Raw genomic sequence first — 11,769 nt, forward strand, 5'->3', positions numbered from 1 at the left:
GAGGTGTTAAAACAGGAACTATATAAACCAGCCTACAGAAACACATGAAGGAGAAATATTTACAGGGAAATGGCACTACTTTAGCACCAGAGTTAGAGAAGTTAAGTAGCATTTCACAAACCCCAGGATCATGTGAGTTGCAGAAAAGGCTTTGGAGAAGTATGCAACACATATAATTCTTTTTGTTCATGTCTGAAAATCAAGTTGTATATAGAACAACCAATAAAGCCATGAGGCTTGTAGACGGGAGGGGGTTGGTCTCTTCTCCCAGGCAACCAGCACCAGAACAAGAGGACACAGTCTCAAGCTGTGTCAGGGGAAGTTTAGGCTCGAGGTGAGGAGAAAGTTCTTCACTGAGAGAGTTGTTAGCCATTGGAATGGGCTGCCCAGGGAGGCGGTGGAGTCACCATCCCTTGAGGTGTTCAAGAGGGGATTGGACATGGCAGTTGGTGCTATGAGGTCTGTGGTGACAGGTTGGACTTGATGATCTTTGAGGTCTTTTCCAACCTTGGTGATTCTGTGATTCTTTACACCTACAAAAGCTGTATCCTTTGAAGAACTATTACATTAGACATTAGACTGATACTTCTACTTTTGAAATGTCCTGTATTGGCTTTAGACAATCTCTCCAGACAAGCAAGGTGACTTACACTTCAGGCTATTTACTCTGGTGCTTAGCTGTCCTTGCAGTTAGAAATGTTTCCTAAATTTAGGGGTCTACACTGTAGAGTCCTACAAGTGTCTGGGATATTTAAACTCTTCTTGTGATTGCCAGCACAGTCAATGAAGTCTAGAGAGGAATGTATTTCAACTTTAAGTCCATGTCATATGGTCAGTTAAATCAGTCTAGAATCTGTTGTCCAAAATAGGAGTTTTAACACGAGAAAAGAGAAGAGAAGAGAAGAGAAGAGAAGAGAAGAGAAGAGAAAGAGAAGAGAAGAGAAGAGAAGAGAAGAGAAGAGAAGAGAAGAGAAGAGAAGAGAAGAGAAGAGAAGAGAAGAGAAGAGAAGAGAAGAGAAGAGAAGAGAAGACACAAAAGGAAAAAAGAAATGCAGCACCAGATTTTAACTGAAAACCAGTTCCATGTTAGCTAAACACACTACAGTATTGCCCAAAACAGAAGTCTCAGGCAAAACGAGGACAGTAACATTAGTTAAACACATTGTGTCACTACCTGATGATGAAACAGTTATGCATCATTTTTACTAATCAGAGGATATTGTGCAGCATGACTCACTGCCATTGATTTACAAATTAGATATATAAACAGAGCTGAGAAGTGTGTTCAATAGCTCGAGTGAAACTGAAGCAGACAAGCTTAGAGAAGGATGAAGACTCTTTTGCTTCTCCTGTTGCTCTGTGTGACCATCTCCTCTGCTTTTCCTGTGGCTCCAGAAACAGAAGATGAAGGAAAAACCCTGCAGCTGGTAGAGGTAAATATTTCTCAGTGCATTTCTAAGTGAAACATAAGAGAGCTCAAGAGGCAACTTTAATCTCAATTCTTTTCTCAGGCTATGACAGAGATTTCAAGGGAGAGCTTTACCTGTTAATCTAGAAAATGTGTGACAATTATGTGGAACTTATTTACCTTAACTGTACCTGTATATTGCATAACTTCACTTTTGTTGGTGTCAGTAAAGTAATAACAAAACCACTGAAGTATGAGTTCTGGCAATAAGGCTCTGTGGCTCTGCAGAAACAGTCAAAGTCACCAAACAATTTACATTTCAGAATGTGCTTTGAAACTTGTGATACCACTGCTCTCAGTAACATAAGGGAGTCAACTTGCTTGAAGCAGGAACTTGTTTCAATGTTTTGTTGAATGGATCTTTCGTGAGATACTTTGAAAAAAGGGACATTTATGAGAAATACAATGCTTACATGGACATAACACTCTTTATTGGAGGCTAAACGGTTGACATTTAGTGGGAAGACCTGAGTTTCTAATATTATATTTCATAGCTAAAAATAAATGCCGTGATTCACCAAATGCTGAGTCTCTAGCAGTAGTCACTTGCTTTGTTGGGTGCCCTGGCTGTGTGGAATCTCCCTGGCAATTTCTGTTTCCTTGAAAAAAAAAAAGGGGGGGGGGGGGGGGGGAAGGTAGAAGCTTCCTCATATGTTTTGCCAGATTTAATTATTAATAGTAAAATCTTCATATACTCCATCAGAGAAACAAGGAGTTCAGCAAACTATACAAACACTGATCTAGACCTGAGCTGACTCCTCACACCGATTCCTGGAGAAATTAGTCTGGCTTTGCTCCTGGTAAACACAGGTCATGCTGATATGTAAACAGTTCAAGATAGAATGGAATGGAATGGAATGGAATGGAATGGAATGGAATGGAATGGAATAGAATAGAATAGAATAGAATAGAATAGAATAGAATAGAATAGAATAGAATAGAATAGAATAGACCAGACCAGACCAGGTTGGAAAAGACCTTTGAGATCATCGAGTCCAATCTAACACCCAACACCATCTAATCAACTAAACCATGGCACAGAGCGCCCCATCCAGTCTCTTCTTAAACACCTAGAAAATATAAGTGTGACTGAAGGCGGAACTGACATGCCACAATGCTTTTCTTTTTTTTTTCCCCCTTTTTCCCCCCTTTTTTTCCTAAACTCTCATTCAGAGCTATCTACGGAATTTCTACAATCTCCAAAGGGATCACCATCCTCATTTAAGAAGCAACGATGAAAATCACCGTGTTGAAAAGCTGAAGGAAATGCAGGCATTCTTTGGACTGAAAGTGACTGGGAAACCTGACCTTGACACTTTGGAGATGATGAGAAAGCCCAGATGTGGTGTCCCTGATATAGGGCAATACGTGTTCACAGCAGGAAATCCCAAATGGAAAAAAAATAAGCTGACATACAGGTAACCTTTTCTAATCTGGTTCAGAAGTATGTAAATCTTGTATTCCAGCCTGGGGGAGTCTAAATTAAGCATATTATGCCATATGAGGACATCCAGAGTGAGTAACTGATTTCTGGCAGACAGACACTCCAGAAAGTGATCTCTAAATTAAAGCCATTATTCATTTTCATTCATAGAAGATTTCTAAGATTTCATTCATTCTAAGATTTCTGACTTTTGTACAAGTTGCTATTTTTCAGCTAAAATGCTGTATTCTTGATGACATATAACATGCTGGGTTTGCTTTGAAGGATTCTGAATTATACTCCCAAAATGAGACAAGCTGATGTAGAGGAAGCAGTCCGAAAAGCTCTCCACGTCTGGAGCAACGTGACACCATTAACATTCCAGAGGGTTGAGGACAAAGAAGCAGATATAATGATCTCTTTTGCTTACAGAGGTAATATTGATACTTTTACATATTAGATAGCCACCAGCAACTGCAGAAATCATTTAAGATTCTAATGCATTTTTTCCCTCTTCATTTTAGATCACCGTGACAACTCTCCCTTTGATGGCCCCAATGGGCAGCTGGCTCATGCTTTCCAGCCTGGTGAGGGTATCGGTGGAGATGTGCATCTCGATGAGGAGGAAGCCTGGACAAAAGATGGAAGAGGTAAGGACTATGTAATAGGATACAGTTGTATGGTTTTACCTCATACCATCTTAGTCCACATGATCATTTATGTGCCTGATTAGAGGCAAAAAAAGTGAATAAACGTGACAGAAATCAGTTTTTTAGGTCACATTGGTTTATAATGGCAACTAAGTCAGCACTTGAAAAATACATTCTTTTGTTCAGATAAAACCTAAAACTTAGATACATGAAGATCCAGTGGTAAACTTCTCAAATAAAATCCTTTCTTTGTTAACTTGACACTTCAAAGCTAACTAGGATATTCAAATATCACCAAAACTCTCATCTCAGTGTTTGTTTTGAAGTTTTTTTTCCTGTTGGGGTGCTGAACCTCCACTTGTGGTTGGCATGAGGCTTGATCTGAGCAGTTTATGTGATAGCAGAAGAAACAGGATTCATGTTTAAGCCATAAGGACAATGAGAACACAGTTAAGGTTGGGTATTCTTTAAGTATTCATACAGCTCTTGTGTTACAATATACAGGAGTTGTGATGTTGATAGCATTTACAGAGGCACTTACAGCCTCTCTTGTGCATGTAGTGTATCTTGGGGGGGATGTATAAATGTTTCCTATTTAGTGGACTGTACTGAATACTGAAACAGATTTTACCTCATTCGATATTATTTTTTATCTTACAGGCTATAATTTGTTCATTGTTGTTGCCCATGAGCTTGGTCACTCATTGGGTCTGTCTCATTCAAGTGATCCTGGGGCACTGATGTATCCAGCTTACTCCTACACTGACCCCAATGAATTCCTTCTTCCTCAGGATGACATTGATGGCATTCAAGCCATCTATGGTGAGAAAAAACATTTATACTTAGTATTTCTAATTGGGAGGCTGGTAAGCATTAATAAGAATATATTTAAAATATGCTTATTCTGCCAAAGTAAAAAGCTTAACCTCTGCTCAACAGTAGATAACAAGATAGAAAATTCCTGGGAGTTAACTTTAGCTGAAGTCCAGTTCTGTAAAGAAATCAGTTTGGATGAACAAAATCAATGTTATCAACCTTGATAACCTTCTGCTTTTAGTGACACACCCTTAGTTTAATATAGTGTGTCCTTTCATTATCTGTAGAAAGGGTTCTTTGTGTACCCTGAGACCTTCTGAACACTGTGCTTATATATTTTTCCCTACTAAAAGATCGACTGTTCTTCCTACAGGCCAGTCTAATACTGCTGTGCAGCCAACAGGACCCACAACCCCACAAGCCTGTGATCCAAACTTGACATTTGATGCTATCACTACCCTACGTGGAGAAATAATGTTCTTCAAGGGCAGGTAACCAAAACAAGCATACGCATTATCTCTTTTAAATGCTCAGTACTTGCTGTAATCCATGAGGGAAAGCCATCCTTTGGGAATGTAGTATAAAGAGAAGCTTTAGAAAACCATCATGCATTTACACAAGGGAGAGTTTTCAAATAATTAATCCTAAAAGCCCTAGTTGATAACAGCAGTGAAGAAGACAGGTTGGTCTTCAACTGTTGCCCCAGGCACTACTCTAACAGACTTGCCTCTGAATTCAATCCAATGAAGAGCATCACAGGAGCATCCATGGATCCCTTAGCAATGTGCCCATGGGTCGTACACTACAACCTTATGGCTACTCTTCCATACAAGAGCAGGGGTAGAACTCACAGCACTGTTAGGTAGAAAGATGTCTGTTAGGTGGTTACTGAAGCCAACTCTTAGCCTGCTGGTCCTGCAGAGAAATAGAAGGGCTTATATTCATCTTGCCTGACTTTTAGTGTGTAGCTGAGGTGTTAAATTGAAGAGTACAATGACTCCAGATTTCTTTTATATTTAATCAAGGAGGATATTCACATGCAGGTACTCATGTCTCCTGTGACACACCAAGAGCTGTAATAATTAATTTGCATCTATGATAGGAATGGAACTATTTTATTAAACAAATTTTGTTTCAACCAGATATATGCTGCGCAAACATCCTGCGAGGGCAGAGACAGAACTCAATTTTATATCACTGTTCTGGCCAAACTTGCCATCAGGAATTCAAGCTGCTTATGAAAACGTTGAGAGGGATGAAGTTTTACTTTTTAAAGGTAACTGAATCTGAAATTCCCTGCTTTTTCTGACCAGTCACTCCCTGATCCTTTGCAAACCGTGCAGCTACAAAGCACTAAGGGAGATCGGTGAAACAGGGACTCTTACAACTGCAAATAGTTAAGCGAGAGGATCACAGTGTTATATTGCTGTAAGGGATCCCCAGAGGTCATAATGCCAAAAACCTTGCCCCTATTTTAGTGCCCTGAGAAAAGACACATGAAAACAGCTTCCCTTCTTCAAGCCTGGTTCCCTTTAATAAACACTTTGCTTTATGCAGAAGGATTTTTGCCAAATTCAATTGACAGGTACAGGCATTTGTACTGGTACTGATACTGATATGCTTGTTAAGATTTTGTGATACTTTGGGGGAAACAAGCAAACAAACTAAACAAAAAACATTGGAAAAGCCAAAAAAACCCTGCAAAACGTTGGTGGGAAAATGTCCTGTGAGAGGAAAATAGTTCTTTTCTTTAAAGGTCTAAATTAAGTGCCTCGAACAACTTCATTTGCACAAGTCGTAGCGCATTATATATTACCAGATACAAATATGTTCATTGCATCTAAAATTACCAAAGCACTTTGATTAGATGTGCTTTTCTTAATCCACATTGTCTACCTTTCAAAGTATTATATATGGCTCCCCAATTAAATAGCATATAACAGAAATGTAATGAAGTCACTATCCCAATCTGATGTAACTGGATTAACTCAGCAAACCACCTGCCCTCCCCAGGTTGCTACCCAGATGAGCACTTTATATTCATTTGAAAAACAGCTGGCAAATTGCTATCAATACACCTGATGATTCTAATGTTTTGCCCATAAAAACAAAAAACCTTTTCACTGTCTTCATGGCGTAGCCCCAATGCAACAATCAGAATCATTTTGTAAAGTAATAAACTGAAAGAAAAAAAACCACTGGTATCTAAGGCACGTCTTTTGCTGACCATCTAAAACAAAACTAAATGCTCTATTTTTCAGAGGATAAATACTGGGTTCTCAGGGGATACGACATTGCACCTGGGTATCCTAAACCAATCTATCGTTTGGGGTTCCCGAAGACTGTTAAAAGAGTTAATGCAGCTTACAGTGATGAAACCACGGGGAAGACCTACTTCTTCATAGCTGACAGATACTGGAGGTAAGGTTTAATGTTCAGTTACTAGGAACCACATCTTCTCTTGTCTCTGAAGACTATATAGTTGTACTGTATAGTGCAATTACAGTTTAACCAGGTATGTTTGGGAAATTTCATAGAATCATAGAATCAATAAGGTTAGAAAACACCTCAGAGATCCTTAAGTCCAACCTGCCACCCAACACCTCATGACTAACTAAACCATGGCTTCGAGCGCCACATCCAGTACCTTTTTGAACACCTCCAGGGACGGTGACTCCACCACCTCCCTGGGCAGCCCATTCTAATGGCCAATCACTCTTCCTGTGAAGACCTTTCTCCTCACCTCGAGCCTAAACCTACCCTGACGCAGCTTGAGACTGTGTCCTCTTGTTCTGGTGCTGGTTGCCTGGGAGAAGAGACCAACCCCTTCCTGGCTACAACCTCCCTTCAGGTAGTTGTAGTGAGCAATAAGGTCTCCCCTGAGCCTCCTCTTCTCCAGGCTAAACAATTCCAGCTCCCTCAGCCTCTCCTCATAGGGCTTGTGCTTGAGACTTCTCCCCAGCCTCGTTGCCCTTCTCTGGACATGTTCAAGAGTCTCAATATCCTTTTTAATATGAGGTGCCCAGAACTGGACACAGTACTCAAGGTGTGGCCTAACCAGTGCTGAGTACAGGGGCAGAATGACTTCCCTGCTCCTGCTGGCCACACTATTCCTGATGCAAGCCAGGATGCCATTGGCCTGGACACACTGCTGGCTCATGTTCAGCCTACTGTCAACCAGTATCCCAGGTCCCTTTCTGCCTGGCTGGTCTCCAACCACTCTGTCCCCAGCCTGTAGCACCACATGAGGAAATTTAAACAGGATGCTCTGGAAGTTTAAAAGTTTTAAGCATTTGCTAGGAAATATCAATTTTTCCATAAATTCTGTTTGGGTTTTTTTTTTGCCATTCATTAGACTTCTGTAGCAGGAATATTATTCTTTTTGGCAAAGGAATTGAACATCTGCTTTTATGTGCAGTATTGTGATGGAGTTCACTTTTCATTCACATTTCAAACATAATAAACTATGATAAAAGGCGCTAAAACTGAGCTTCTCTACAAACAACCTATAAATATTCTGCAGTTCTGTAGTAAATCATATTGAGAATGCAAGTGCAGATCACAATAATTTTCAAAGAGTACTTTTGTTCAAGTGCATGATTGACACTAATACAAGTGTTTCAGGACTGTACTACCATCTTCTTGGAATGGGCTGCCTGGGGAGGTGGTGGAGTCACCATCATTGGAGGTGTTCAGGAGGAGACTTGATGGGGTGCTTGGTGCCATGGTTTAGTTGTTTAGGTGGGTTGGATTGGTTGGTGGGTTGGATTGGTTGATGGGTTGGACACGATGATCTTGAAGGTCGCTTCCAACCTGGTTTATTCTATTCTATTCTATTCTACTCTCAGGTTTTATGTTTTGCTTTTATGCTGAATGGGCTATCCAGTGCCTCGAAACTGAAACTCCTTTTATGTGCAAGTGATGGCCAAGGCTCTGGAGAGACCAGAAATGCGTTAATAAATTCCTAGGCTGGATTCCTAATGCCATTTAGAGTTACAGCTTTACCAAAGGCAGGATTTTCAAATCTCAAGACACTCGTAATGTGAGAACTTTGGTGCTTAACAGAATCAAAAAGCTATTTTGACTGGCCTCAATAGGACTCTCAGTAACAGTAGAGTAGTATATGTGTATGATGTTGCTTTGAACTTTCAATATGTTGTCTATCTCCTCACAAATGGCAATGATGTTTCTTGTATTAAGATACGATGAAAATAAAAGGTCCATGGATCAGGGATACCCCAGGAAAATAGTCTCTGACTTTGGAAAAATTGGCAGAGTTGATGCTGCTTTCCAGAAAGATGGTAAGTAAAACATGTCTTTAGTCTGGGTTTAATTGAATAGTTGGGCTTCTGTAGATAAAATAATTTGGTTTTAAAAGCCTGTTATTAAACTTAATGGAAATTAAAAACAGCAGGTATCCATGGATGGTTGACATTTGGGATTTTATTCCTGAAAACTACTGAAAAGAATTCACCTATGAAATATAATTGGATTAAATTTTATTTTCTAGGCTATGTCTATTTCTTCCATGGAACAACTCAGTTCCAGTTTGATCCTCGTGCCAAACGGATTGTCAGACAAATGAAAAGCATCAGCTGGTTTAATTGCTAGTTGCAATGTTTTTCTGCATGCACAGTGCAGGTTTTCATGTGCTGAATTTTTCAGCATTTCATGACTGTTAGGTCAATGTGGATTTCTGTCCAAATTCTATGGGAGTATAGCCTCAATAATTATTTATTGTAAAGAAAATGCATTTATATCATGTATCACGATTTCACCTGATACATAAATTTCCTAATAAATTATCTTTGGTATATCATTGTGTCCTTGATGCCTTATTTCCACTCATAGCCAAAAGCCACCCTTAGCTTCCAAACACTAGAAACGTGTTATGGCATGAAACATCACAAAATCAAACGGAAGTTGAGTCTCATTAGCATGAATAGAATAGAATAGAATAGAATAGAATAGAATAGAATAGAATAGAATAGAATAGAATAGAATAGAATAGAATAGACCAGACCAGGTTGGAAGAGACCTTCAAAATCATCGAGTCCAACCTATCATCCAACACCACTTAATCAACTAGACCATGGCATCTAGCACCCCATCAAGTCTCTTCGTGAACACCTCCAATGATGGTGACTCCACCACCTCCCTGGGCAGCCCATTCCAATGGGCAATCACTCTCTCTGTATAAAACTTCCTCCTAACATCCAACCTAAACCTCCCATGGTGCAGCCTGAGACTGTGTCCTCTTGTTCTGGTCCTGGCTGCTTGGGAGAAGAGACCAACATCTGCCTGTCTACAACTTCCCTTCAGGTAGTTGTAGAGAGCAATAAAGTCACCCCTGAGCCTCCTCCTCTCCAGGCTAAGCAACCCCAGCTCCCTCAGTCTCTCCTCATAGACAATTTTCCTTTCTAAACCAATTGCATATTATAAAATTCATATTGAGGGCACATGTACCCTTCAGATTGGAATTAGAAGCAGATCTCAAGGCAATGACAGAAGACCTACTCAGATTTGGAGCAGAGCAATAATCTCTCTATATAAGGAAAAAGTAGAGGGTACTCTTGGGGCAGAGTGTGGCAATCATAGCAATAAGTGGTGTGAGCAATCTGGCAATATAAGATTAGAGCTTGACATAGTGGTAAGCCATGCTTAGCATAAGTGTAGAAGTAACTAGCAGTTTAGCAAAATAGTGCTGTGCTAGCAGCATGGAACTAAAACAAAGTACTGGTAACTGTAAACACAGAGTTATCTTGGAATAACAGGCTGCATACGTCAATCAGAAACTTCACATGATATTAGTAGTTTAACCAATAATGTATAACAGTAGGATGTGTGGACAATTGTGAGGAACCAAGGAACTTATGCAGAATAGAATAGAATAGAATAGACCAGACCAGGTTGGAAGAGACCTTCGAGATCATCACGTCCAACCTATCATCCAACCCACCTAATCAACTAAATCATGCAACCTCCTAAACACCTGCAATGATGGTGAGTCCACCACTTCCCCAGGTAGGAGGGGAGGTGGTGCTCTGTGAGTCTATATAAGCTGTAAAGGTTCCTTAATTAAACTGAATAATACTTAGATCATACTGGTCGTCCCTATTGATTCCGTACTCCGTCATCAACAGCAGAGAAAATGTTAAAAGGGAGATGAGTGCTACGGAGGTGGTTGTGCTTTGGAGGAGAGAAATGAAACATAATTTACAAACCATGGCTGATGAAGTACTCATACAGAGTATGAAGGTTATAATGGCATATTTTTAGTCCATGCCTTTTGGTATCCTTCAAAATTCTGAATTCATTTGCCAGGCACTCGGTTTGGTTCAGGGTTTCTTTTGTGTGTCTGAGTTTCTCTTGATCAGAAACACCAAGAGATCAAAATGAAATTATTTCTTTGTAAGAAATATTCCATGTGTTTATGTGAGTGAATATTTCATTTGCCTGCATGTATGTGGCAACTTCTCCATTGCAGCCAGATCATTATGAAGAATCACAGAATCACAGAATGTTATAGGTTGGAAGGGACCTCCAGAGGTCATGAAGTCCACCCCACCCTCACCCCCCCACCAAAAGCAGGATCACCTAGGGCAAGCCACACAGGAATGCATCCAGGTGGGTTTTGAAAGTCTCCAGAAGAGACTCCACAACCCTCCTGGGCAGCCTGTTCTAGTGCTCCATCACTCTTACTGTAAAGAAGTTTTTCCTCATGTTGAAGTGAAACCTTCTATGTTCAAGTTTGTACCCATTGGTCCTTGTCTTATTACTGTGCTGCACCAAAATGGAAGGCATCTGGTACCAGCAGCTCTGCTGGTCTGCAGGCACAAGCACTCCTTTCGGTAAAAGGGAATATGGATGTTTTTTCCAGGCCTTGAACGCCTCCAGGGAGGGGCCATCTATGACACCTGTTTCAGTGTCTCACCACCTTCCCTGTATAGAATTTATTTCTAGCATCCAGCATAAATTTACCCCTCTCCAGATTCAATCCATATACCCTTGTCCTATCACCACAACTCCTTGTAAAAAGTCCCTTTCCAGCTTTCTTGCAGGTCCCTTTCAGGTAATGGAAGGCCACTATAAGGTCTCCCTGAAGCCTTCTTTTCTCCATAATGAACAGCCCCAGCTCCGGTAGCCTGTCTCCATTGGGAAGGTGCTCCAGCCCTCTGATCATCTTTGTGGTCCTCCTCTGGATCTGCTCCAACAGCTTGATGTTCTTCTTATCCTGAGGGAACCAGAACTGGTTACAGTATTCTAGATGGGGTCTCACAAGAGCTGAGTAATGGCTCAACTTTCCAGACTCTGGTAGGATTGAGCCTGCAAAGTAGTGGCTCAACTAAACTGTCTGGACAGGTATCTAGTGTCAGCAAGGTACCTGAAGATTTCCAGCTGGCCTCGACTAC

At 40.6% G+C, this 11,769-nt stretch overlaps 1 protein-coding gene across 1 annotated transcript; it reads left to right on the forward strand.

Moving 5' to 3' along the window:
• Positions 1 to 1,348: 1,348 nt before the first annotated feature.
• Positions 1,349 to 9,061, forward strand: LOC137444406 (interstitial collagenase-like). The gene is made up of 10 exons (XM_068145036.1): positions 1,349 to 1,433; positions 2,642 to 2,886; positions 3,177 to 3,325; positions 3,416 to 3,541; positions 4,202 to 4,363; positions 4,731 to 4,848; positions 5,500 to 5,633; positions 6,619 to 6,778; positions 8,558 to 8,658; positions 8,868 to 9,061. The coding sequence occupies exons 2-10, from the start codon at positions 2,735 to 2,737 to the stop codon at positions 8,966 to 8,968; spliced, it is 1,203 nt and encodes a 400-aa protein (XP_068001137.1). The 5' UTR covers positions 1,349 to 1,433; positions 2,642 to 2,734; the 3' UTR covers positions 8,969 to 9,061.
• The last annotated feature ends 2,708 nt before the right edge of the window (positions 9,062 to 11,769 follow it).

The sequence above is a fragment of the Melanerpes formicivorus genome, unplaced genomic scaffold, assembly GCF_026170545.1.
Source record: "Melanerpes formicivorus ecotype bairdi unplaced genomic scaffold, bMelFor1.0.p_v2 SCAF_1, whole genome shotgun sequence".
Taxonomy (NCBI): domain Eukaryota; kingdom Metazoa; phylum Chordata; class Aves; order Piciformes; family Picidae; genus Melanerpes; species Melanerpes formicivorus.